The 26,891-nt window shown below is 50.7% G+C and overlaps 1 protein-coding gene across 4 annotated transcripts in view; it reads right to left on the bottom strand.

The window, feature by feature from the left end:
• Nucleotides 1-2,224: 2,224 nt before the first annotated feature.
• Nucleotides 2,225-26,891, bottom strand: part of POLR1A (RNA polymerase I subunit A) — a 101,456-nt gene continuing 76,789 nt past the window's right edge. For all 4 annotated transcript variants that reach the window (XM_077134860.1, XM_077134861.1, XM_077134858.1 and 1 more), the window contains 18 exons: nt 25,609-25,691; nt 25,339-25,497; nt 24,098-24,196; nt 23,016-23,168; nt 21,928-22,010; nt 19,996-20,161; nt 18,840-19,061; nt 17,753-17,967; nt 15,944-16,111; nt 14,572-14,707; nt 13,896-14,053; nt 9,035-9,161; nt 7,644-7,754; nt 6,693-6,983; nt 5,663-5,863; nt 4,311-4,428; nt 3,496-3,660; nt 2,225-3,102 (listed from right to left, as the gene is read on the bottom strand). In XM_077134860.1, coding sequence (XP_076990975.1) covers nt 3,002-3,102; nt 3,496-3,660; nt 4,311-4,428; nt 5,663-5,863; nt 6,693-6,983; nt 7,644-7,754; nt 9,035-9,161; nt 13,896-14,053; nt 14,572-14,707; nt 15,944-16,111; nt 17,753-17,967; nt 18,840-19,061; nt 19,996-20,161; nt 21,928-22,010; nt 23,016-23,168; nt 24,098-24,196; nt 25,339-25,497; nt 25,609-25,691 — 2,756 coding nt within the window. In that variant the 3' untranslated portion in view covers nt 2,225-3,001. The remainder of the gene's footprint in view (nt 3,103-3,495; nt 3,661-4,310; nt 4,429-5,662; nt 5,864-6,692; nt 6,984-7,643; nt 7,755-9,034; nt 9,162-13,895; nt 14,054-14,571; nt 14,708-15,943; nt 16,112-17,752; nt 17,968-18,839; nt 19,062-19,995; nt 20,162-21,927; nt 22,011-23,015; nt 23,169-24,097; nt 24,197-25,338; nt 25,498-25,608; nt 25,692-26,891) is intronic.

Raw genomic sequence — 26,891 nt, 5'->3', positions numbered from 1 at the left:
GAGGTGGGGAGTAGTTAATGCAGATGGCAAAAGATAGTCTCTATAATTAATGAATTCTTGAAAACTGACAAAAAGTCAATAGAAATAACCCAAATAGAACAGGCAAAGGATAGAGACAATTCTCAGAAGTTAAATCAGAATGACTGATAATCTCATGAAAAGGTGCCCAGATTGATTCATAGGGAACTGAAAATTAAAATAACGAGATACCCTGCCTTACAGAGTGCTTAAAATGTAAATGCTTCTACTTTGTAAAAGCACTGTTGGCCATTTTGTGTGTATGTGTGTGTGCGTGGGGGCAGCATTTCCCAGGCCAGGGACAACTGACTTTTGGGGCTGGATAATCCTTTGTTTGGGTGGGGGTGGGGTTTCCTGGGCATGTTTAGGAGCACCTCAGGCTGCTCTCCCCTTTAGCTGCAGCAGCACAAGCTCCAATTGGGACAAGAAATATCTCCTGACACTGATAAGTGTCAAGTGCAGGGTAAAATCACAGGGTTGAGAAATTTTTGGCATATCAGCAAGCACTTAAAGCTTTATGATTATATGGGCACTTACCTCATTTCGCTTAAATCACAACTTACAGATAAGGAAACTGCCAACTTTCTTAAGGGCACACTTGAGAAATGCCTCACTGGAGTTGCCAAATACTGGTTGGTGGGGTGTCCCCCTCCCCCATCCCATCCATGGGGCTGCCTAGGTGCGGCTGCAGGCCCCCTGCTTCCTGGTTACAAATGTCACCTGCCTGGATTTCTCTGAGGCTTTGCTGAGCCCCCAGAGTTAATCCTCTGACCCCCACAGCACCCTTGCAGATGTCCAACACAGTGCTGTGACAGCTTTGTTACACACACACCCTCCTACCACTCTGAAGTAGGGCGCAGATCTTGCTAGGGAAATTGAGGGCCCGAGAACTCATCATGCTGACAGGAGGCTGGCTGGGGATTTTCTGTTTAGGGTTTGTCCCAAGTCACTGGTTCTGCCCCAGGGCTGGCTTGGTTCCCCCAAGATGGTGCAGATGGCCACCCTAGAGACCTGAAAACATAAAGCCCTGGCCGTACCCCACCAGCCAGATCATAATCTCTGGGCAAGGGTGGTCCCAATGTGCGAGGGTGGTCCCAACGCGCAGAGTGAGAACCTGTGTAAAAATGGACTTTGGCAAAAAAGGGTCTGGCAGTGCAGGGACCTTGTGAGTTAGGGCTCTACCTGTTTTTGGAGTTGTTATGGACTAGGTCCAGTGGCAAGAGTCTGTGGAAAGGGGAGGATGGACACAACTAATCAGCTTTTGTGGCCAGTCTTTTTAATTTCAAGCCTACTAAACTCAACCAAATTGTTAAGACTGGCAAGCAGCAGACACTGCAGCTATTCTTCAGCTCCCATAAGCACCTAAAGGTTCCCAACTCTGATTATGACACAACCAGGCTGGAAGCAGGAAGTGAGAGCAAGAGCTGGAAACAGCCTTGAAAGGGTCAGCTAGGTCTGGGGGAACTTAAACATATTTGGGGTAGAAGTGACAGTACAGAGGAAGAAGCTGAGTTCAAGTTCCAGCGTGGAATCGGACAAGATGACAGTCTTGCTCCTGACTCTGGACAGAGAATGTCTCAAAGACTCACGGGGATATGTACGGGGTGCTGAAAGTGTTTGATGAAAACTCAGAAAGGAGGGATTTTCCTTAAAAATCCACTCCCAATTCCCAGTGCCTGCCCATGCAAAAAAAAAATCACTCCCAGGCAAGTGAGTAGGTATGGATGTGGCCCCAGAATGGGGCAAGGTGAGAACACCCAAGGGCTCTGAAAAAAGGCTGTAAGCCCCTCAGTCCCCCATCAACTCTGGCTGGGATTTACTTGTGTTTTTTCCAAAATTCAAATGTAATAAAAAGAGCATTTACAATCCCAAGAATATTGCAGAATACCCTATCCTAAACTGCTCAGGAAGCCACCTTCAGAGGCTCCTGAATGTAGAATCCTATGAGGGGCCAGCGGCAAGGTCTGTGTGCCTGGCTCAAATCCAGTGCAGTTTCACAGTCCCACCGTGGGAGCTCAAGGGGCTAGAAGCTGGAAAGCAGACCCTGTGGGGGCATTCTTGGGAAGGGGAAGGGGGAAGAGGCTGCAGGGACCAAGTCCTTCCCCACTTCCTCTTACAAGAACAGGAAGAGAGACCTGAGGTCTGACTGTGCAGAGAAACTCCAGTCCCGGCTCTCAGGTCACAAATGCAGAAATCAAACCAGAAGGGAAGAAAAACTCATTTCTTTTTTCTTTCTCCTAACACCTAGTTCCAGTGATGTTTATGACTCAGCCTGAGTTAGAATAACATGAAACCAAAATAGATACAGTCTCTGGTTTTACAAAACCTTTGTGCAGGGCTCTTTGCTGCTGGTGCTCAGGGTGGAGGGAGGTTTGATGCCAGCTGAGTGCAGAGCTGGAGGTGCTGGGCAATTCATTCAAATGCCTCAGCCTAGCCAGCACCTCCGGGTCTTGTGCGTGGGGCGAACGCTAGGGCCCTGGATTGACCTCCCCAGACTCAGGGCCACACTGCTCTAGAATAGGCAGCCACAGGCCAATAGGACAAGACTCTGCCCCAGACCCAGATGTTAACCCTGCACTTGGTCTAGGGGGGAAAACCTTTGAGCAGAGGCTATCTGAAGACTTCTCCCAAGGGGCTGGTGAAGCCATAGTAGCAGGCTGTGTACTAGAAGGTGTCACATTCCCTCTCCTGGACCTCACTTCCCTGCCCCAGAGGCTCCTGGAGTTCCTAGCAGCAAAGCATGGTTGTCCTTAGGCTTTCCTTGAGGTTTCCCTTTAAGAGTTTTGTCTCCAAGATGGCGAGGGAAGGATGACCAGAGCCTCCTGATCCAAGAGCCCAGCTGCCTTCTGTAGCCCCAAGATCACGCTGGCGCCTGCAAGGTCATTTGCATTCTAGTTTCCTGTCCTCCTGTGCAAAGCTCAGACCAGGTGACATACACACTACGTCCTCCGAGCCTTCATCCTGGCAGGGCAGATAGTAGCCACTATCGCAGGGGTTGCTTGAGCTCAAATAGGCCTGTCCCACCTTTGACGACCTTCCCGACCACTAGGCAGGCTGATGGGGACCGCAGCTCATCGTGGGATCCTGGGAAAGACAGAAGAGCACATGTTAGGTGGCTGAAGAAGCTGGGAGGCTGGAAGCAAACTGGGGGTTCAACAGTAAGGCTGTGTGGCTAGGGCACCTCAGGGACAGAGGTGGCCTCAAGGGCAGTCAGAGTCTCCGAGGGCCAACGAGATTGGACAAGGCAATGGTATGTTTCAGAGAGAGGACAGCCCTTCTTCTGCTCCTTCAAAATGTTCTGCCAGCTGCCTGGTTTGCGGCTCACCTCCTTCCCTTCTGCCTCCCACCTGTTCCCACAGCTTCCAAGATCACCCTTGGGGAAGGCACTGCGGGAGGGACTTTGCCTGTGAGACAAACTCATTTGCATTAACTAGAGCCAGGAGGGGAAAGGTCCAGCGCAGTGGTCTAGGCACTGACCCATCAAGGTGGCTTGCTTCAGGAACTGGAAGCTGGTTTCAAAAGTCATCTGCTGCAGAGGAGAGGAGTTTGACTGGATCCCAAAGCGATTCAGTGGCTTGTAGACACCCTCAAAGCACATATAATCCGCCACGAGGGAGAGATGACGTGGATCGACTGCAATACCTGTCACAGGCCATCACATCAGGGTGGCATGGAGGCAAGAGAGACAGTTGGGAAACATCACCTGACAGAGGCCAGACTGCCCAGGCAGGGGTATAGCCCCTAGGTCATCAAGGTCACCAAACCCGAGCCTGGTAGGGAAGCCTTCCTCACCCGTGTCAACAAAACCACGTTCTGCTCTCCACTTATATCCAGCAGCGCAAGACACAGGGATTCCCATTTGCAAGCCACAGGCTTAACTGCACTCTTTTTGCTCAGGATGGAAGCCTTTAAGGCAGGAGGGAGCCAGATCACCCAGAGGGGCTCCGACCAAGAGGCCAGCAGATAGGAGACAGTGGAGTGGCCTCACAGATGGACATGCCGCCCAGGATCAAGACGTGATTTGGCGATCAATGGTGGTGATGGCAGCACAATATTGTGAGTACAATTAACACTAATGAATTGTATATTTGAAAGTAGTTAAAGCAGGAAATTTTAGGTTGCAGATATATTATAATAAAAATTTAAAAAAAGATGGAAATCCAAATCCAAGTCCCCATCTGTTTGCCAGCATCCCTACAGGCAAAGCCCTCACTGTGCCTGCCTCTCAGTTTTGGCCTCGAACCTGGGCTGCTCCATTGTGGAGACCCTGGGGCTCCCAGCGAGCCTCTTACCATACACAGCAAACACGTCCCTGATCTCCTTCTCGACCACCCGCAGTGCGGCCTCGATGCCATAGGTACTGGCCATTGCATGGATGTCATTGGAATAAAGGCGGCGCAGGTCCAGAACCTGCACAGGGGGGAGGGTGGATGTGGCTTACAAGGCTGGGCTTTTTGCTCCATTCCTCCTGGACACCCAACCCAGGCCTCCCCCTCCTGTGCTGGTAGCTGATGACAAAGTGGTTGAGAGGTGGCTCAGAACGAGCAAAAGCAAATGGTGGGCTGAGCTGCCGGCTGCTCTCTTGCCAGGCCCCCAAGGCCTGACATATTTTCATTACCAGCGCCAAGGGATGACTGAACACATATTTAAGATTCAATTGGAGGAATGGCATTCTTTGCTGTTTAACAGAGATACCTGTTCACTTGGATCAGAGTTTCCCTTTAGGGGTGAGGAAAATGCCCCCAGCAGAGGCACTTCAAAACCATCTCTAGGGCACGTGCAGCAGGGAAGGGCCTGCTCCTTGGGGCCCATTGGGCCTCACCAGGGCTAACACTTCAACTGTCTTTGAGGGGCCTGCTGTGGCTCTGCACTACAGCTGGTGGGTGGAGCCCCACTCAGTTCTCTATAGGAGAACAGCGGGGACCCTGGCAGCCTGCCTGGCCTTTGTGTAAACAAACCCCATGAGAGCAACATGAAGCATGCTCTGCAGAGTAGCGGGGGATATCTCAGGAGGGAAGAGGTTCCTATTCTGCCCTCTGGGAAGGTATGTGGTAAAAAGCTCTAGGGGACAAGGGGACTTGAAGGGAAAGCTATCGGCACAAATTACTTCGAACCAGGGGAGAGTAGGGGGAGAGGTCCTGCATTCCTCAGCATTCTCTGGGGAGAACATATGTGCCCAGGGGATGAGAGCATCTTGGAAGGTACTAGAAGAGTCCACTCAGGGCAAAGAACTGATACGGGGTAAGGGGTGAGAGGGATGTGGGAGGAAGGCTGTGAGGTATGTGGAAGGAGGCACAGGCTCTGCCAGCCCAGCACCCACAGTGTGCTGCCTTGGGCCTCCTTTACCTGTGTAAAGTGAATAGCCCCTGGCCAGCCAAAAAAGGAGAGCAGTGCTTTCCAACTATTTCTTAGATTTTAATTTCAAGGGAAAAAAAACTGCTCAAGTTAGCCTAGGAAACTCTGGGTCAAATCATGTTGAGTAGGTTTCTTTACTGCAAAGCTTTTACTAAACTAACATGTATGTGAATCCCTAATAGGTGGGAGAGGACATGCAGACTAGTTTGGGGAGCCCTGGCCTAGAAGCACAAAGGGCTCGGAAAGGGCCAGCAATGGTCAATTATCTAGTGGAAAGTAGGGCACAAACCTCAGCGTATTTGAACAGCTCTGGGAGGTTGATGCCTTCTGTGTTTAAGACAAGCTCTTTCTCGTTCATCTTGTTGGTGGTCTCATTTAGGAGGCATCTTGTTATGCCCCTGGTTGCATAGACGACGGTATCTTGAGCCAAGGAGACCACCAGGGAGCTCATGTCAAAGTGAATCTTCATCAGAGGAAGCTTCACTGTCACCTGCAAAAGGAGGGCGTGCTGGGCCAGGGGAGACAGTCACCCACCAGCCCAGCCCTGTGCAGGGGGCAGAGGCTCCACCAACAGGTGCCTGGGAGGACTTGCAGTGAACACTGTGGCCAGGAGAGGACAGCCCCGCTGGGGTGAGATGGGCAGGTAGATGTGTGCATATGACATCCCATATGGTCCCACGGACCAGAGGCCAGCTGTCTTTAGTCACCCAGAAGTGAGGCAGAGCTGCATGTTTGAGGGCTACCGTGAGGAAGGTCACACACTTCAACATCATCCTCAAAATCCTTCAGCTACCACCAAGCCGAGTTCACACTGTCCTGTGTGTGTTCCAGTCAGTGACTTTCGTCTACATTACAACCTGGGAACTGAACTGCGCCAAAGGGAAGGATAGAGAGCAAGTCTATGTGCACATGCTGTAAGGCCACGATTAAAGCCCAGTGACAGTTTCAGGGGCTGTGAGTGGAGAGAACACGCTTTTCCCCTGCCACTGGGGTTGCAGACTCCAAACTGGTGCAGGCCAACGTGGCAGCTGTGCTGAAGACTAATTGAGGGGATACATCTGAGAGTTCCTGAAACCAAGCCATCAGCTCAGACACACATGTATACTGTTCTTGAAAATTCGGAGAGAATGGCTCAGGTACGCTGAGACACAATGCATGAGGCTGTGTTTTGGACAAAGGGCCGAGAGCCACCTCCAGGTTTTTAATGTGAGCTGGGATAAAGAGGCTCAGAGCTGCTGCCTGCCCCTGGCATGACCATGGGGCATGAATCTGTGTGGGCCTGCCCCCACCCCCATGCCTGGCCCACTCAGGACACTGACCTCACACCACAGGCTCTCCTCAGAGTCATACCGGTAGTCTTCTATGAAGGGGTGGGACTCGCACACAGCCTGGGCACGGCGCTCCATGGCCTCTGCTCCCTGGGGCCCCCCTCTGCGGGTGGGCTTCCGGGGCTGTGATTGCAGGGTGGCCAGTGGCAAGTCCTGCTCAGGGCCCAGGTCCACCTCTTCATTGTGCTCATGGACCCCTGGGGCGTCTTCACCGGCGATACTCCCTTCCTCATCATCGTCCCCTGCCCCCTTCTCTTCCTCTTCCTCACTCTCATAATCGACCTGCAGGAAATGGAGCAAGGGCTGTCACTCAGGCTCCACCATCCCTCCAGGCTTGGCCTATGGACTGATCAGTCCTGCAGGGGCCTTCTTAGAGTTGGCCTACCCATTTCCCTCACCTGGCTTTTCCACTCCAGCCTGGATTGCCTTCCTCCTCTCCTTCTCTTTTCCTCTGACCCTTCTCTAGAAATGGCAACCCCACGTCTATGCCAGCACCCTGTCTTGGAGGTGGAAGGCGCCCCCCTCCACATGGCATTCCCTGGTTCACCCACTTCCCTGAGCTTTGTCCTAATGATGAGTCCCCTCAGTCTTGCTGAACTATCCTGGCAGCCACCATGAAAGCAGAGGTCTGGTTTGGGGTGGGGGAGGGAGGTGTTATATTTTCATTGCGAAAAAAGAAGGCAGCCCAAATTTTGCTTCTCTATACCAGAGGTTCCCGGGTCCCTGAGTCTGATTCAAACCCAGGGATAACCAGACCTAAAGGGCAGCCTTGGCCAGCCCCTTGCTAAATTCCTACCCTGTAAGCACCATCCGCTCAACTGAGGCTCCTGATGTGTTCCGAGATGGTAATAAGGCAAAGCATGTGCACCCAGGACCACCCCTCAGATAAGACAGAGAAAGAGGACGTGGTCCAGACTTCACCTCCAGCTTGAGGCCCCTCACCTCTTCCTCCTGCTTCTCCTTGCGTTTGGCATCAGATGCATCAGCATCACCTTCCTCAGCTTCAGCATCCACGATGTGCCTCTCCTCTTCCCCCTCATCTCCCTGCTCCTCCTGGGGTTTGGAGACAAGTCGGAAGAAGGTGATCACCAATATCCAGTGCTCGCAGGATCCATCCTTCCACTCAACTGTCCACTTGCCCATGCAGCAGTCTGCCTATCTATCCCCCCACCCTGCCATCACTGCACCCCCCTTTCCACCCTCCCAACTGCCCTTTCCCTACCACTGTACACCCAGTTTCCACCCTCTCTGGCCCATCCAACCTATATCTCCTCCTCACTGCTCCATGACAGACCTCCTTTCCTTGAGTCTCCTCTACATGCACCATTTACAAAGTCTTTCCTTTCTAAAAATTTAAAGCACCAGAGCTTCCCAAGCCATCAAAAAAGGGTGAATACCTCAAAATATCCTTTCAGATATTTTTTTTAGTCAGCCAGTGGGGTGAGGAGGAAGGATGGTCTGGGTGGAATACTGAATATTTGAAAACTCATCCGTGCCTTTCTCTTTCTGAAGTTGGCTCTTAGTTTCTTTAGTCTTCTGTTACAGGTTGGAATTTCAAAGCCAGCCTTTCAAAGCCAGCCTGTGCTCATTTGTGCTTGAGTGAGAGCCACAGGGCAGGAGAGACCTCTCATTCCCTCTGGGCTAGGTCAGCCCCTGACTTAGAGGTGAGGAAACGGCCAGAGAGAAGTGACTTAGCCGAGACCACACACCAGGCAGGGCAAGTCCAGGCCAGGCTGCCCACCCAAGCAGGCTTGCCCCACTAACAGCTGCAAAGCTGTGCCAACCACTCGATCCAAGGCCCCTTGGGGCCCTAACACCCTACAACTCCTCAGGGTTACCTGCACCTGGCTCTCTGACACAGGAGCACATGTGGACCATTCTGCCTACAGTGACTGTTCCCTGGCTCCTTCCCTTTCAGCTTCCAAATGCCTCTCGGGTTCCTGCTGGTCCCCCTGTAGGCCTCAGTTTACCAGGCCTGGAGAAGTTGCAGGCAGAGCAAAATGAAACCAGCAAAAGAACATTCAAAGGTCCAGTCTGTATCTGAGCCTATGCTCACGGTAAACACCACTTACACAGGGCCCTTGAGGATAGAAAGGGATGACCCAGGCCCTCATGCAGACACGACCAGACCAGGTTGCTGAGCAGCCTCTCATGCCTGGCCTGTCATGCCCAAGAGGTCCTTAGAAGAGCAGATATGCGATAAGGGAAGAGAGGGTGCAGGCCAACACTGGGCAGACCTTGAGGATGTCGAGAACACAGTGACAGGAGCCTCTCGCAGAAAAAAATGAGGCAGCCTCTTTCTCTGCAACCTCCCAGCCCTGTGCCTCCCTCACCAGACTCCTCCTCAACTCCCCAGTGCTATCCAGGTCCTGCTGCGTGGCTCTGCGGGTGTTAACGCTCCTGAATGCTGATGCTTTGTTGTTCTTCTTTCTGATGGACTCCATCAGGAGTTTAAAAAATCTAGAATGGGAAGAGAGCAATACGACCTGTTCAGTACCAGCAATTTTCCCACCTGGCCCTCAGACTGCAGGGGCCACCTGGCCTATTCAAGGATCCACTGAAGGCAACAGTAAGGATTCCCACAGGGGATTCACAGCAAAGAGAGGAGACATGCCTTTCCCATCTGCTCACTTTCTTTCTCCTCCTGCCGTTTCAGACTGGCACATGGCATGTCAGGAAGAATACAGCCTCACAGCCTGACAGACATGAGTCTGCACACAGACTTAGTCACTCGGAGGATGTATGGTTTTGAGACAACAGCAACCTCTCTGAGCCTTGATTCCCGTGTCTGTAAGGCATGTATGTATTATGTATGGACAAGCACCTGTAGTCTTGTGTGAAGGCTCAGAACTGACCCTAAGGGCTCATGAGGCCTTTCACAGAGCCAGGTAGAGCACAGGCTTGATAAACAGCAGCTGCTGGGGTTGCTGGGGTATGACCTGCAAAAGGATGGCAGGACCTACAGCAGGAGAGGCTTCAGCCCTGGACCGGGCCTCCACCAGCAGCCTCCATCTGACATCTAGCTGTGGGAGTCTGACAACTTGAGGAAAGTCATCAGAATGTCAAAGGACAGGGATAACTTACTTTGTGACAGTAAATCATGCCTGCAGGTTAGAACAAAGCCAATTTAAAAGCTTAGCACTCAGGGAGAAGAATTTTCTGGCTTTACTTCTTCCTGTGCTGACTTCTCTGTGCTCCAAGTGGCCTCCTCCCACCTGCCCCCCTCCCTCACTTCTCTTTTCATGCAACCTCTTGCCTGTCTTCTTTGCCAGGCCCTGACAGCATGCCAACCTGGGCTGCTGTGATGGTATGAGACGTTAGCCCCTCACCAGCCTGGGCTCCTGTCTGGCTTCACCTGAGCACCAAAGATGGGGCCTATGTCTTGCCAGTGCCGGGGGGTTCCTGGCCCTCAGTGGGCTCAGATCCTTATTCTGAGAAGACGGAAGGTCAGGTGTGCAATCTCTGCACATTAAAGACAATAGATGCTGTGTCCCTTCCCCATTTTTAACATTTCACTTTTAACTTGTATGTGATTTTGCTGAGGTTTCTGCCCTTGGAGGAAACAAAGGCTCCTTGCCCATTGACCCAGTGAACAGTGTGCTCAGCAGGCACTTGGGATGGGGGAGAGAGGGCCAGGCAAGGGCGGGCAGGGCTTGACTTAAGAAAAATAAGTCAGCTGGGAAAAGGGGTGAGAGATGCTTGCAGAAAAGGACAGAGAACAGGGACCACTCCTACCTCATGTGAGAAAAGAAATGAGAATGTGGAATAGCTGCTTACTGAACACTATTCCCCCTGCTGGGGGACACCACTTGGTCATGTTGGGCTCCCCCACCTGTCTACTCTGTAGAGACCCCTTACCTCTAAGGTTCCTCCCTCTACATTTCCAGCCTTCCACATACAGACTCAGCCCTATTACCCACTTTGCCCCCACCGTGTGCAGCCTTGGGCTTTAGCTCATGCTGTTCCCTATATGGGCAATATCCCCAGGCCCACAGCTACTTGCTGGGGCTTCACCCACCCTTCAAGGCAAGGTCTAAGTACAGACAACAATTTCAATAAATCTTCCATTACTGCTCCAGTTAGGACCCTATCTACTTCACCTGCTTCTGAGAACTGGTAGAGAATGTGAGAGAAGGTGGAAAAGTTTGAGAATAGACACGTGACTGCAAGTACTATATTCCTAGGGTGGCAGAGTTTGTCTGAAGGGTGCAAATGATTCATCATTCTGTGATTCTGCCAACAGCCAGGATCTGATTGTGATAGTGGTTGCTCTCTGGAGGTCTGGTTTTTGGTCAGAATCGGTAACTGAAGGGAACAGGGGGCATGGGCTGCACAGAAACTTTCCATGGCACATAAATAATTACAAACAAGGAACATGACCCTGGGCTGTTTGCGAAAGTGCCTAGCAACAACTCCATCCGCCACTGTAAGGAAAGTTGTATTCACAGAGACTGCCCACATGGCTATTTTGGGTTAAGGACCTGAAGTCAGAGGCAGAAAATGACAACCTTAGGTCAAATGACTTGTCAGTGGCAGAGGCAGAACCTACAACCTCTGACTTCTAGCCCAGAAGCCCTTCTCACCCACCCCCCCATCCTGATAATGGACACAAATACTCAAAGTGACAGGTGTGATATGGCCAGGTGATGGTACCCTGTTCTTCTGTTGTTATGGACTTACATCATCAGTATGTGAAATTCATCTACGGCTGACTAACGGGAGTACCTTCAGCAATGAGTGACACGTAATTTAATTAGCTGGAAGTTTAAAATGAGGAGGCAGAAGAGAAGCAACTCAGCAGAGCTCAGGAGCTAAGACCCAGACGTCTGGAGAAACAGAAAGGACTCACTCTGGGGAAAGCTGGGAGGGAAGGACAGCAGACACTGATGTCACAGAGAAAGCTACAGGAAAGTCAACTGCCTTCCCTCTGAAGAACAGTAAATGTGTAACAAAAAAAAATCCCCTTAAAATCCAGTCCATTTCTGGTGTATGGCATTCCGGCAGCATCAGCAAACTAAAACGGTGGGTATAAACACCCCCTAAAGGGGACCTTTGGTGCTTTCACTTCTCTATCTAAGGAAGTGCCTCTGTCTTTCTTTTCACTCCTCAATCTATCTTAACTCATATTCCCATTGCTGACCAGGAAGGAGGAGAAGAAAGGATGGAAGGGGAGGAGGAGAGAGAAAAGTGGGTGAAGGAGAGGGGAGAGGGGAGAGGGGAGAGGGGAGAGGGGAGAGGGGAGAGGGGAGAGGGGAGAGGGGAGAGGGGAGAGGGGAGAGGGGAGAGGGGAAGAAGGTGGGAGGGGAAGAAGGTGGGAGGGATGAAGGAAGGAGCAGCTTTCTGAAGGTCAGGCTGCCCAAAGCTTTGGAAAGCACACTTTTCCCTGTGTTCTCCCAGAGGCCATAACATGCCTACTTCGCTGCCCGGGACAAAAGGAGTCCAAACCACATGCCAGTTTGCAGACCACTCCTTTTACCTTTAAGGCCTATTCTGCTGAAGTCACAAAAAGTATCTCCACCAAAAGCCACAACACAAGATTTAATTTCACTTTTCAAGTGCAGGAGTCAAATACAAAGGAGGAGTTGAAAAGGTAGTTTGCTGCTGGGCAGAAGCCAGGGCTGTCACTCATCAGGAAGAGACTGAAAAAATATGATGCACTATTTTCATCTACAGGATGATGTAAGCAAAAGTAAAGCCAGCAGAACCCGGTGCATGTCTGTGCCGACCTTCCTGCTTTAAACCTCCAGCGGGTAGAACTGGGGCAGACCACCACTTTCATTTGCTTCTCCTAATTACCCAGGGGCCATGGGACTGATTTCCATTTCTTAAGCAAAGGCTAGCAACCAGCCCCACCGGCTACACATGCGGTACTGCACGCCTCACCATTAACTAGTGGACTGGCAGGCTGGCAAACCACACCATGCACAGGCCCTGTGATACCACCCAGTCCAGGTGGGCACCAGCAGGGGCTTTCCCTTAGGCCCAGCTCAAATAGAAGCTCATCTACTGCGGTAGCCATCACCCTAAACTCCACCCACTTAGAAGGCTGGGCCAAGGCCTGTTTACATTCTCAGGTGAGAAGGAAGATGTGGCCCAGCAGCAGAACAGCTGCTCTCTTGACTATGCCCATCCTTGGGCACACATTTGTGGGGTGAGTACAGAAGAGCTATCTGCCTTATGCTCTTCTCTGGGAGAACTTGCAGGCTAGTCTAGATTAGAAAGTGAAAAGGAGCACGGGGCCCAACCTTGTTATCAGATGGGATTTATTTGGACCTTAGAAGGCTTTAAAAAACATGAATTGCTCACCAATGTTCACAAGTTAGAAGACGTCTTATTGATAAAAGCAAAAGCAAACAAAAAAGGGGGTGATGGTGGAGGTTTTTCTTTTGCAAACTCAGCAGCACTGACCTCCCTGGTCCCCACTCTTGCATGGTGACAGCTGCCCCTGGTAGAGATGTGGCATTCTCCAGGCTGCTGGGAGCCCCCAACCTGCTTTACTGGCTTCTGTTACCTGCCCTGCCCTGTGGCCATCTGGGTTTGTGAGCCCCAGTTTACTATCAGTTTGAGAGTCCAAAGTGCCCCCTCAACCCCAGAGGAGCCAACCCTCCTGCTCCTGGCACTCAGCCTCATTGCCTATAATCTGCAAGTGTCTAACAGAAACTTGAGAGAAAAAGGATGCCCATCCTCCCTACCAGAAAGAAGAGAGCCAGAATTTCTCCTAGGAAGCTGGAGAAGATGCCCACGATATCACTGGGTTTGAAAAGCAGCATGCCATCAGTGTACCGCTCATGATAATATAAACATCATGAATAAACATATCAGTAACCAGGCCGTGCTGTCTAGAACCATGTCATATCAAAAATTAACAACCATACACTAGTGTGACTTCACAAAAATACCACTTTGCCATATGCACATTTCCACATCTTAAAAGTCTACAAATCTGAGAAGACGAGGCTCTTGATACGATGCATGAACTGAAGAGAGAAAGAGTTCAGGAAGCAACGTGTGGCTATTGCAGATATATCAACAAGTCAGAATCAGGGTTGAGGTTTCCAGCTTCAGGGCCTGCTCTATTACCGGATGCCTCCCTTGACAGGCTCATTTAGGCAAATGTGCCCAATCTTTGGGAGCTGTGAGGCCAAGAGTGCTCTCTGGGTCAAGGTTAACGACAAACATAGCCTGAGACCCGACCTTGTTTCCATGAAGTGCAGGATGTCCTCGGGCTTCAGGCATTTCTCCTGCTGGTAATAAGCATGGGGCAGGAATTGGAACCGCAGCTGGTACACCCGAAATTTGTTCTGTTTTTCTTCCATGCAGAAGGTTTCCTGGACATCAATTTTCTGCAATACCTGGAACCAGATGGACAGGAACTTGACTTGCCCAGGTTCTAGGAAATTGTACACCACACGTAGATTATGGGAAACCCAAGGGTTTTGGGAGACAGCAGCTGGAGTCACCAGCCAACCCCCCAAAGAAATATGTGAGCTCAGCTCTGCCAGCATGGCTTCTTTGGGGGCCCAGGCCTCAGGGTGCTCCAGAAACCGGCCAGGGCTACCTGGAGTGGGCTCTGGTGTAGCTGGTATGCTAACCCAGGTAGTGCTCTTATCTTGTAGGTGTGTGAGTATGCTGTTGAACTAATGATTATTTTAAAAGCTTCTTGATCCCTCCCTACTCAGCACCTGGTAGAGAAAATACTTCTCTCATGGGTCGGAATCTGAGCCCAGTACCTGGAATAGCCAGAAAGGCCTGCTCCCTCAAGGTACTGCATGACCCAAGAAAATGCTTCAGGTTGTCTGCAGCCACCTTGCCAAGGCACACCCCAAGCTGCTTCCTCAGGCCCCCTGTCCAGGGTGGGGAAGATAGTTACCTCACCCAGGCACACCCTGGTGAGCTGCTTTCTCAGGCCTTCTGCTCTCCTCTGTGCTTTCCTGGTACCAAGCACAGGGACACTCATCATAGGCGTCTTGATGTGGGCACTGGCCACCATGAGGATCTCCCGCAGCCTGCCAAAAAATAAGCACTGCCATGTGCCACATCCAATGCCAAAGCTGTCAGGTCACCTATGGGCACGGGGCCTTTCTTCCAAAGACAATGATTTTCTTTTGGGACCTGTTCTAGTTTGCTAGTTGCCGGAATGCAACACACCAGAGACAGATTGGCTTTTAATAAAAGGGGACTCATTTTGTTGGTTCTTCCGAGGAAAGGCAGCTAACTTTCCACTGAGGTTCTTTCTTACATGGAAGGCACAGGATGGTCTCTGCTGGTCTTCTCTACAGGCCCCTGGGTTCCAACAACTTTCCCCAGGGTGACTTCTTTCTGCATCTCCAAAGGCCTGGGCTGAGCTGCAAGTGCTGAGATGAGGAATGCCGAGCTGCTAGGCTGTGCTACATTGCGTTCTCTCATTTAAGCACCAGCCAATTAAGTCAAACGTCACTCATTGCAGCAGACACGCCTCCTAGCTGACTGCAGATGTAATTGGCAACAGATGAGGTTCACATACCGTTGGCTCATGTCCGCAGCAACAAGACTAGGTATGCTCACCTGGCCAAGCTGACAACTGAATCTAACTAACACAGGACCTAACAGAGATCACGGAACCTCACAGGGAAAACTGCTAGGTAAGAGAATTCCAGCTCCGCGTGAGAGTGACGCTCCTGTCTGCTTTCTCCAGCGTAGGCTTCTTGTCTCCTACTACCTGTGCCTCGCATACAACGGGTGCGCAACAGCAGCTTAATGTACAAAGGAGAGTCGCTGAGAAGGCACCAGTACTTGCAGAGCTGTTGGGCACAGGCAAGGTCAAGGGCCTCATCAAGCCCAAGCACGTGCCTGGCCCAACTATATAGTGGCTCAGGCCTCTTGTGGGGGCCTGAAGAGCCCACCCAATCTTCTGGGATGCAGCAGGGCCAGGGGGCCAAGGCGGGTGGGTCTGACTCCATACTTCATCCTCTTGCCCAACAGACTTCCAAGTACTGTGTGCATTAACTGCCCAAGGGGCCACCGTGGGTGGCACTCTATGTGGATGGTGCCCTGTATGATGCTTATTAGCAGTGTCAGTCCTGAGCCCCACTCCTCAAGAGCCTGAGTGTGGGCGGGGAATGCACAGCCCCTGAGCCCCATAGGCAGACTGTCAGAGGACGAAAGGGGACCCTCAGAGACCTGGATGTGTCCTGACCAGAAATCAGCAGGATCCAAAAGCTCCAGCCCCGTTTTCCCACCTGGCACCCCATAGCAGCCCGCACCTTGGAATACCCAGCGTGACGTTCATCTCGCCTCTTCCAGCAAAGTGGAAGGTGTTCAGGGTCATCTGTGTGGAGGGCTCTCCAATGCTCTGTGCAGCCAGCAGTCCCACGGCTTCACCTGGGTCACAGAGTGCACGCTGCCACTTTAGCTGCAGAAGAGTCCTCAGCCTGGAGGTGGAGGGGAGCCACAGGAGTCAGGGTTACTGTTCAGAGCATGGACCACAGGCTGCCAGCACCACCGAGGCCCTGCTGTGTGGAGCTCTCACCCATTCTGGGCTTGTTTTTCCTAGGCACGTGGTCCTCATCTTTACATTCCTGTCAGTGGCCCTGGGATGCCCTAACTTATGCAGCACAGATCTTAGCTGGTAGGTGGGAAGCTCATGATATACATGATTGACTGTTCACATTTGCCCTGAGACATCGCAAATCCACTCTGGGCTCACTAGTCCCATGTTCTTGTTTTGACAGGACCTCAACCTACGACTTTACATACTAGGAAGGGCTTTGCTGAGCAACTGTGGAGTTGGAGTAAGGGAGAAGGGGCATTTATTTTCTTAATTTGAGCAAATAGCAGCAGGCTACTTCAGAACTAGCCATGCTATACAATTCTGTAATTTACCAACCATTCTTCCTGACACAGCAGGTGCTTCCAGAAGAGCCATTCAGAATGCTGAATTACCCAGCTCCTTGGAGAAGGAAGGGGCTTGACAAATGTAGACCAAGTGAACTTCTGGGCCTAAGGCAGTTTCACAACAGGTGAAAGCAATAAAGTACCATTCCTATGCAAGTATTTTTAAAGTCAGATTTTTGCCAACCAGACCTATCTTCTCTGTCAATCCTTTCACACCAGTGAGGCTGGAGTATACACTAATACACCCAATGAGAACAACATTTCTCACTCGAGGCTAAATGAAGGCAAATGGTGGATAAGGAGGCCTCGTGGACAGCTACCTGACCACCTGGCTTATCTGGGAATCTTTTTGAGTCTGGGGTGGAGAAGCCACTTTAAGGGGCAAAAACGAAAGCCTATTACTCCTTTGCAGCTTCTCCACACAAGTGTTTTCCTATTTTTCTGCTGTCAATTACACTTCCAGACCCTTGCCCCAGAACGAAGAGCAAGGCTAGGGCAGAGGTCTTGGAGAGCCCTTCAACTCTGCAGGCTGAGCTCGGAGAGCTGAGTGGGCAGGATAACCTCACGATGGCTCCAAGTCTGACTCCCAAACATTTCTTGGGGCACGTGGTATATTTTAGCTCACGGGCCTCACTGCTGACCAGTGACTAGATGCTTCTTGTTAGTCTCACCCAGCCACCCCCCACCCCACTTTCTCAATCTGAAGTCTTTGCCTAGTTGTTCTCTACCAAATCCCAAGCTGAGGGCTCTAACAATGCAAGATACTTCCACCTCAAGGACTCAAGACCCAAAGTTCCATGCAGTACTGGAGCAATCGGATCCAGTCCTGCACGAAAGGCCAAGAGTGCAATACTCCAGCTCTGGGTGAGAGCTGGCAGCTGCTGTACTGCAATCAGATTCCCTGACTCTTAGTTAGCCATGGCCACCACCTCAAACCAAAGGTAGAGGTCATTTCTGCAGGCTAAGTGCTAGCAGGGTGCTCTTCTCTTTTGAGGCCCAGATGGGGTGCCCACATCTCCCACCTGTTCTCGCCTGTCTCCAAACCCTCAGAGCCTACAAAGTGCCCTTATTATTTTACTTCCCTCCCTCCTGCTGCCCTCTTCTTCTGGAGTGGGTAGGGAAGGATCTGAATGGCAAGGTCTCTCCCTGCATGTGCTGTCAACAAATCAACACCTTACCTGTCAAGAGAAAGATCTGATTTCTCGTAACTCTTCTCTGCTTGAGAGGCCCACTCACAAGCATAGGCATCGACCTTTTCTTCAAATGTCTCTGACACTGATGCAAAGTAGATGTCTGGGCGCCAGACAGACAGACTGGGGTCAGGACAAGAAGCTGCCTTCTTCTGGTATTTCTTCCTGCTCTGCTCATCCAATTCATACCACAGCTTCAAGGTCTGAAGAGCAAGGTGGGTATTGGCTAAGTGGGAGGATGCCAGGAATAGCCTTCTCTTTCTGGGACACCCAGGAAGACAGAGGAAGGCCAGAGGTCTTGTTTCAAATGAGGGCAGTCGAGGAAGGAAGGGACACACTTGATCTCAACAAGAAAACCATCTCAAATTTTAGAAAGGGAGAATTCATGTCTTCTACCCCAAGACAGACTATGGGGGCAGAGCTCTCTAAGTGGGCATACTAGCCCACTCGTCAAGCACAGAGAAGCAATTTACTCTCCAAATGGGCTTCCCTCAGAGTAAAATGGGGGCACTGGTAATGACTGTGCTAGAACAAGAAGCATACTCAGGACTGTCCAAGGCCAGCCACATGCCAAGTAACTGGTGGGTTCTGTGTGACCCAAAACCCACACTCTCTAACGTAATTCTGTGCCCCAAGGCTGCTCTGTAGTGACTGCTTCAAAAGGCTCCTCTGCCCCAGCTCCTAACTGTGGTGGGGGGAGGGAGGTAATGGGAGGAGCAGCTAGTGAGGGAAAGGCAGGAGGGCAGCAAAGCTCAGGCGTTTGCGCTCTGTGAGCAGGCTATGTCATTCTACTGAAGGCTCCTGGCAAGTAGCCTCAGCCTACAGAGCCCTCTTTAACTTCCAGAAACTACTCTCTCCTGTCCTTTCAAGCCTAAGGTGTGATGGGACCCCAAAGTCACCAGTCTTAGTTTCCCCAAACTCGGCCCATCTTTTATAGAGTCCCTTCCTTATAGTCCTGTTTGAGTGCCATTTGTTCCCTGCCAGAGCCCTGACTGCTGGGGAGTGAAGCTGGCTGTGTCAGTCCTTCTACCGATAACAACCCCTCACTCCCTGGGATTCCACCTCCCCGTGTCACCTGGCGGGCCTCAGGGCTGCGGCCGTTCTGGCTGCCCCCTTCGAGGTTTAGGGTTTTCACAGTTGCCTGTACTTTCTGTGAATAATTCAGGAAGGCGCCTTTCCTCAGCAGGGCAGTGGAATGCTTGTTTTGCCATTTTTTGATGGCTCTGAAATGGCGGAGAGCTTTTTGGGGATCTGCTCTCGATAAAACTTCATGGAGATGCTTTGATTTCATTATCACCTAAACAAACAAGCAAAACACACACAAAAAACAAAAAGTGAGGGTGTGACAAAGGTCCCCATCACACAACCTCACAGAACTAAGACAGCCTGCTGAGAGCCCTCACTGTGCCTCTCAGAGGGGCCGAGCCCCTACTGCTAATTCAGATCCCCCACTGTTCTGCAAACCAGATTTGGGAGTTGGTAGCATCCAAGGAGCGGAGAGCACTGAGGGGTTATGAGGGAAAAACCAGCACACTCAGGGCCTTTCAAAGAACAAGGGGAGTTCCATAAAGAACATGAACATGTACAAAGTAAAGGGAGGCAGACAAAGCTGTGGGACAGGCTCCAAGAGGGAAAGGAGCCAGGAATGGAACTCAGCCCCCAATTTTACCATCAGACAGCGCGTGACCTTGGGCAGGGCACGTTGGCTTCAGCTTCCCAAACTGCTGGGGATGACTTTAGCATAGTGATGGCCACTGCTGCGGCAGCTTGGTACAGCATGAAAACCGCTGTGTGTCAGATGGGCCTGGGACCAATGCCAGCTCAGCCACTCACTGGATGCTTAAGCTCTAACACCTGCCACTGAGGCTATGAGACAAGCAGAGTGCCCCTGTCTCCTAGGGCTGCCACGAGGACAGAAGGAGACTGTGTTGGCAATGGGCTGCAGTTTAGGGCCAACTTTCACCAAATGCCCCCCCCACCCCTGCCATGGAAGCAGACATTTTGGAGTTGTCCATGTCCTCCTCCACCTCACCAAGTAATGATGCCAGAAGAGCAAACCAACGGGCCACAGGGCTCTGAAAATGTAAGGCACTTGAAAGCATCAACTGGTGCTTTATAAATTCTTCCCACTCAACTTTTCAATGGCCGCTCTGACAGCCATGCAGCTCAGGCTGCGAGGGATTCTCCCTCTGGGGCCCCGTCCCCCCCTCAGGCATAGCTAGGCACCCTACCTCATAGTTGCTGGCCAAGAAGGGGAACTGCTTGGGCTGCAGGAACTGTGTCTTGGGGATGTCTAGACCATCCTCCCCATACAGGAATTGCACCACACTGCCGTCACTGTCGCGGACCGTCAGATCATATTGAACCACTAGCCCCTCCAGGTGCTTGATGATGCACCTAGAAGGAGACCACTGGCTCAGAACCCACCAGGCTTGCTACCTCCCAGGGTGGCCTCCGGATGGGGGCCAGGGAAGGTGGGGTGGGAAGGAACGGGGCAGTGCCAGGAAGGAAAGGGGACAGGGCTGGGGAAGGTGGACAGGGACCTGCAGGACAGGCTTGCCCAGACCCCATGTTCCAAGCAAAAGCATCTCCCAACCAGGGACTACCTTTCCTGGTGGCATTTCCTGGAGAAGGCTGCAGCTGTGTGATAGAGAGGCTTGGCTGCCACTGCCAGACCCTGGCTATCACCTCCAGCCCCAGACGTAGGGATGCCGCCTGACCCTTTACCTCTTCTGCCAGATATGACTCTCCAGGGACCAGTGTCCTCAGAATCACAAGGCAGATAAAGCAGGCAACCTGTCTCCCCACCCAGTGATTCCCAAACTTTGTCAGTCCAGATTCTGTCAAGGATGTTAAGGGTATATTAAGAACCACACAACAAAGTGCAACCCCTAACCGAGGGGCTTTTTCCCTTGGTCCTACTCTGATCAGGTGTCTCCCTCCACCTCTCCAGCTCACTGTTCCTCTTGCCACCTAATAGGGGATTCCAAAGTCTGAGTTCCAAAGAACATGCTCAGGATTAGTCAGCACTTTCTGGTGCCCCCAAAGTGTCACCTCCAGGCCTCTCCCTTGAACTGCAGGACCCAACTCCTAAGAATCCACTGCACTAGAGGACTCCACAGCTACCACCCAAGCCCACTAACATTTTTTCCCTGTCCTCTGTAGGTTTTGCTTGCTGTCAAACTGCAAGTCCAGTTGTGCTGAATGCACCCCCCTGACTCTCAATCCAGCATTTCAGCCTTTCCCACATTTGAGGCTTCCTCTCCCTGCTGCCCAGGAGAGGTAGTTGGTCTTGTGGACCTCCTGCAGTCCTGTATGAAACCTGCATGTGCACCTTCTCTGCTTAAAGATCCTCAGAAATGCCCACCAGTACAGGCACCCACCAGCTTTGTCCTTTTCTCCAATGACTACTGTCCTGTCCCAGCCCCTCCTCTACAATACTCTCCTCCTTCCCATGGTTCATCTCAACAGGCTCATGGAGTCCCGTTCCACAAGACAGCCCCTCACCCTCAGACTTAACTTTAAGCATTTGTTGTCTAGTCTTTCTTACACTAAACATACATTCTTGGGTAGTTTAAGAGGGGTGGAGGTAGGGCATGGTGACCCCTGTCATGGAGCTGGCCAGTAAGCCATGATCACAGAAGAGGGGGGAGGGAAGGGATCGGTTCCGATCTTCTTAACATCTGCTAAGTAGCCCTCAGCTGCTGTATACAAGTCCAGCCGGTGCTTCACCTTCCCACCCCACCACGCCCATGGGCTGCAGCTTTGGGAATCAACAGGAAGGGAACTGAAAAAAAGGCTTGCAGCTTTGGGAAATTTTGACTTCAGATACAAGAGGAAGGGGCCTGCTACTCTGCTCAGCAGCTTCCTGTTAATTGAGGATGTAACTTAACCCAAGACATGAGTACCACGGCTACTTATTCTCACCACCTCCTCCATTTCCCACCTCCATTTCTACTCGTATTGGTCTTCTCCAAGGTGAGAGATGGGCACCCAGGGATCTTTTATCCCTTAATCTAGGGTGCTAGAGTTCATTTACTACTTGCATGTCCAAGACCACCCTTGGGTGATGTTTTTTTTCAATCAGGAATCGTAAATGAGTATCAGTGAACCCCTGGAAGCTGAGAGGGAATGGCCTTGGTGGCTAAGCAGGTGCTTCTCACCTCTGGAGGTAACCGGAACGGCTGGTTTTCACAGCAGTGTCGACCAGACCTTCTCGTCCGGCCATGCAGTGGAAGAAGAACTCCTGCGGGAGAACCAGCAACAAGGAGATGCGTCGTCCAAATGGTGGCTCGGGTGCCAACACCCCCACTCCCTTCCCCTGGCTGTGGTAGCACCAATAGCCCTAGCAACTTCTGCCTTCCCTGTGTTGTCTGTCTCACATGACTGAGTGCGAAGGGCAAGGAGCTGGAAGTTCTACCTGCCATCAGTAGGGAGGAGGTGCTGTACCGTGTGCCTGCACTCCATCCTCCCACCAACCTATGAGGCCCCACACCCTTTTCCACACAGACATGGCCTTGGCAGCGTAGCACAGTTCGGTTTAGCCTACATGTCTATATTCTGCTTCCAATAAGGCAAATGAGGCACATTTACAACAGTAATCAGCAAACATAAACACACGAACATATCCATCAAATGAAACATAATTCAACTAAAGCTTTGTGGGATACACTCTGATGTTTTCTTTATCCCATCTATTCTGTTTCATCGCATAAAAAAATGCTGATCATGCCTGCTACAATGATTTCATGATCCACTAAGGGGTCATAAACATGGTTTGAAAGAACCTGGTCTATGGCGACCTACCACCTCTTCCTGCCAGAAGCTGCCGCTGGCCACTAGAGAGCTATGTGGGAGTGACGGAGGAGCCTGGAGCAGCCTGTGGCCATAAACAAAATGGTCCCCTTCATTCACACTATGGACTTTGTGACCTTTCTGATCACAAGCATCCTTTCAGAGAGACACACTAGACCAAGGAAAAAAAGGTTCTCACATTTAAAAGCTGGGACTAGCCTTCCTCTTTTCATTTATCTGCAAACACCTGCCAGACACTGCTTGAGGCCCTAGTGGCACAAAAGCAAGCATAACATGGTCGTGTATTCATGGGCCCTGGTGTCTACGGGGCAAGAGGCAAATAGCCTGGCATTTATTACTTGATCTTTCCTGCTCAAAGTCATTGGCAGGGGCTAGTCACCTCCCATTAAACCTAGAAATGAGAAGAAAAGCCAAAAGTAAAAACTAAAACACGTACAGGAGGATTGATGCCGGTGAGGAATCTACCAGTGACAAAGCCACCAGCCCTGGGAGTGAATTCATAAGGCTCAAAGCAGGGCAGTGACTTGCCAGACGCCATCAGCGGAGGCCTCCGACCTTCCAACTCAATCTGGCCCAGGAGGCATGATATCTGGGGGTGAGAAAGAAAACCAGAGGTATTTAAGACCCACATGTGTGTTCAATGGGGCTTTGTCCTAGCATAGGAAGGAGAGACTATAATGCCTGAAAAACTGCATGGGAATTAAATTCGTGGCCAACCTCGTTTTTTAAAGATACCAGAGAGACTTGATTTTCAAGTTAGTAACTGTGCCTTCCTTTTGTTGACTATGGATTTACATACTTGGGGTCAGGTGAAACTGGGTGATGTTTGTAAGAGAAGCCATGTCTCAGGATCGTCACATTATACACAGAAAAGACCTGAGGGTACACCGGGGGAAAATGAGGCCCACAGGAAAAAGTAATATATTGTGAGCCTTTGACTCTAGAGCCCAGAAAACTCAGAAGTCATTTAGCTTCTTGTGTAGAATTTGGCAGCGAACGAGCCCTGTGTCTGTGTTTCCCACCAGGCGGGATGGACTTTCCGACGGCTGTACAAGCCTTTATAAGCCCATTCCTATTGCTCTACACTCACCGGACAACAGGATGCCCTTCTTATGCTCAAGGTCATTGAGACAAAAAAGAAAGCTAAGATTTGTGAAAATACAGACATGGTACTATGTGAATCTGAGGAAACAATTAGCCTCAAGTTAAAGGTTAAGAGTTAGAGAGAATAAAGCTTCTAAAATTTTATTAAGTGAAAATAAAGCAGATGATATGAAGCTGCAAGAACTTAGCTACAATTACATAAATATATGCTACATAGTATGCAAATTTATGGTATATCTGTAACACTGAAATGTTAGCAGCAGTTTGTTCCTATAGACATACACGTTTTCATATTTTCCAGTACCTTACACATTTTATATGGGATGTGAATACTTTTTAACTCAGAAACCAACAACCTTGAAACCTGCATAACTGTGACCACCCCACCCCTGGCCAGCTCGCCCTTGCTCACACCTGCATGGTATTCACGGTAGAACCTTTGGCTCCAGACTGCACCATCATCTGCAGGTTATTTTCTGGAAACTGTCTGTGCAGGCCAAAAGGCATGCATGCCTGTGGGTTAAATAAACATATTGGTTAGGGACTTTCCCAGTTCGGAAGGTAAATCCGGATACAAAAGCAAATCCATATATTTATCCATGGAGAAGGTCCAAATCCCATTCAAGGAATCCCGTTTTAAGGAAACATCTCTTCTGGATCAGTCCTTTCCCTGCAACCGCTACCATTACAGAGAAGTCAAATGGAGGCCCCTGTGCTGTACTCTCTAGATACCCTCTACCAGGAGCCCTGAAGTTCCATCCAGTGGCAAAATGGTAACAAAAAGGAGTGGAAAGAGAAGCAGGGGAACCAGCACATTCAGTCTGTGATCGAGAAAAGAACTGGCTAAATATAAAATTTAAGGTCATGCCCTAGTGAATCTGCCCAGCCCAGTGGGGTTCGGTCCTCCCTCAGTCTCCTGCCATGGAATGTTCCCTACCTGCCACCTGAGCACCACAGGGAAAGCCTCGTCTCAGCTCCAGAGGCAGCAGAAGAGAGCCAGCCCCCCACCCCCACCATGATGCAGGGCAAGGGCCAGGCCAACTCTCTCAAGCTGGCCTGGGAGCCCTAGCTCTAGGTCTTGGCTCATGGAGGGATCTTCCTATCCCTTTTCAACTGTCACAGAACTGGCTGCTGGGCCGGCACGACCTCCCCAGCACTGGCTCTGTGCCAACAGTGTGACCCACACCAGCTCCAGTTCCTTCCTTCCCTCACTGGCCCTGTGAGGTGGGTGCCACTCACATGTTCAGAGCCACTGGGTCACTTGTCTAAGGTCATACGTGCAGTGGAGCCCAGATTCAAACCTGGGCAGACTCGCCTTCGCCTCAGGTTCAAATGCGAGGAACAGCAGTGGTGTTCTTGATCTCTCATCTGGCTAAGTCCCATAGGAAAGACTTCCTTTCTCCAACCCCTTTTAATGCAGTTAACCCCAAATAAAAGGAAAACAGTTCAAAGCATTACCTCTTGACCTCAGTCGAAGGTCTTTCCATAACCTAACTTGGTGGGGGAGTGAAGCCTCTAGCCTTTTCCCCTTCAAACAATGAATTCCATCCACCCATCCGGCCTCTCAGTTTTGAACAACCAAATGGCTCCAAAGGCCCCAAGTGAGAAATACCAACATTCAAAACAGTAATACGCCCACACGTTGCTGGGCTAACCTTGTTAATTTCATTGCTGTAATGGTTCACTTCCTCCTTGAACTTGAGATCAATCATGTTAAAATCCCTCTGGTCTTTGCCCAGATGAGCATCCTGCCATTTGCCACGGACTTCATCGGGAGATGCAGCTTCAGCCAGGTTCAGTGCGGCCCTGATAGCCTGGAGTGAGGAAAGGGAAACACTGGAGGCTGCAGCCTGGTGAGGAAGTTCTGGGCCCCAACATCCAGCAAGCAGAGGTGGATTCCATCCACTCTCCCCCGACCTCCTGACCTGGGGCCCACAATGGGTGGATTCTTCAATGACCCTTTGTCTCTTGGCATCTGCCTTGGGCTTTACCAGAATGTCTTCCACATCTGTGAAGAAAAAAAGAAAAGCATGGATACAGCAAGGGCTGGCTTCTTACCAGTGCAAATCTGGTGGGGCCAGGAGTGCAGAACATGGTATCACATGCTGGGAATATGCCCAAATCACAGTGATGGCACTGACATTAGAAGTGGACGACCAGCACTGCACCAGTGCTCGCCAGGAACTAACCGTTCTAATCCCCCTTTCACAAATGACAAGATTTAGGATTGAGCCACTTGCCCATGGTCAGATAAGTAGATAGGAGACCCAGATCTGTTTGCTAAACTTGTGTTCTCACTCAGCAGCTAGACTGCCTCCATTCTAGAGGTGAGGAAGGTCTTGAGAAAAGCTGAGTTTAGGGAAAGAGTGGGGGGAGAGAGAGAACACCTGGTTTTTGTTCCCAGAAGTCACATGCTAAAAGGATCCAGAGTCACACCCCATAGAGGTGAGACGGGTGACTCCACTGCAGGTTCCTCTGCATTGCCACCCCAAAGAACAAAAGCCAGGGTCACTGGAATTAAGTGTAACCTTCTGACTCCAAAGGGTTGAGGAATTCCTCAACTTGACCAGTAAGTCTTTCAATTTCAACTTTTAATTAACTACTTTTTATCTCTGTGTGCTACCAGACTCAAAAAGTCCCTCAGAACAGGAGGGGCAAGATGGCGACACAGTGAGGGGTGGAATTTAGTTTGTCCTCCAGAGTAGCTAGTCAATAGTGAGGAATGTACAGAACAACTGCTGATGGGACATCAGTGATCAGACACACAGCATACACCAGCCTGGAAGAATGGGTGGAACAGCTGAGATCCCATCCAGAACTGTAAGTCTTCCAAACCCTGAAGGCTGGCACCCCTCCCCCAAGGGCACAGTAGGCTAGTTCCCTGAGGGAAAAGGAAACAGACTTACTAGTAGCAAGGGCCTAGTTCAATCAAGCTCAAATCACAGAATTAACAAATTCTGACTACTGTAAATAGGCCCTGAGCAGAGATAAACCTGGAATAAGCACTAAAGGAACCAGGAGTTTTAGCCCCCACAGAAAGGGGGTGGGGCTAATGGGGGGAAAAAACAACAACAAACCAGAGGTTTTTTGAGTAGGATAGCACAAAATACTGAAAAAGGGCTAGACCACAAAAAAAGAGGGCCTATAGAACCTAGTACTATAAAGAGCCACATACCAACTCAAGCTCTTGATTGGCAAACCCAGGGAG

This window comes from Tamandua tetradactyla, chromosome 17, assembly GCF_023851605.1.
Source record: "Tamandua tetradactyla isolate mTamTet1 chromosome 17, mTamTet1.pri, whole genome shotgun sequence".
NCBI classification, from domain to species: domain Eukaryota; kingdom Metazoa; phylum Chordata; class Mammalia; order Pilosa; family Myrmecophagidae; genus Tamandua; species Tamandua tetradactyla.
This window is presented reverse-complemented; position numbering and strand designations above follow the sequence as displayed.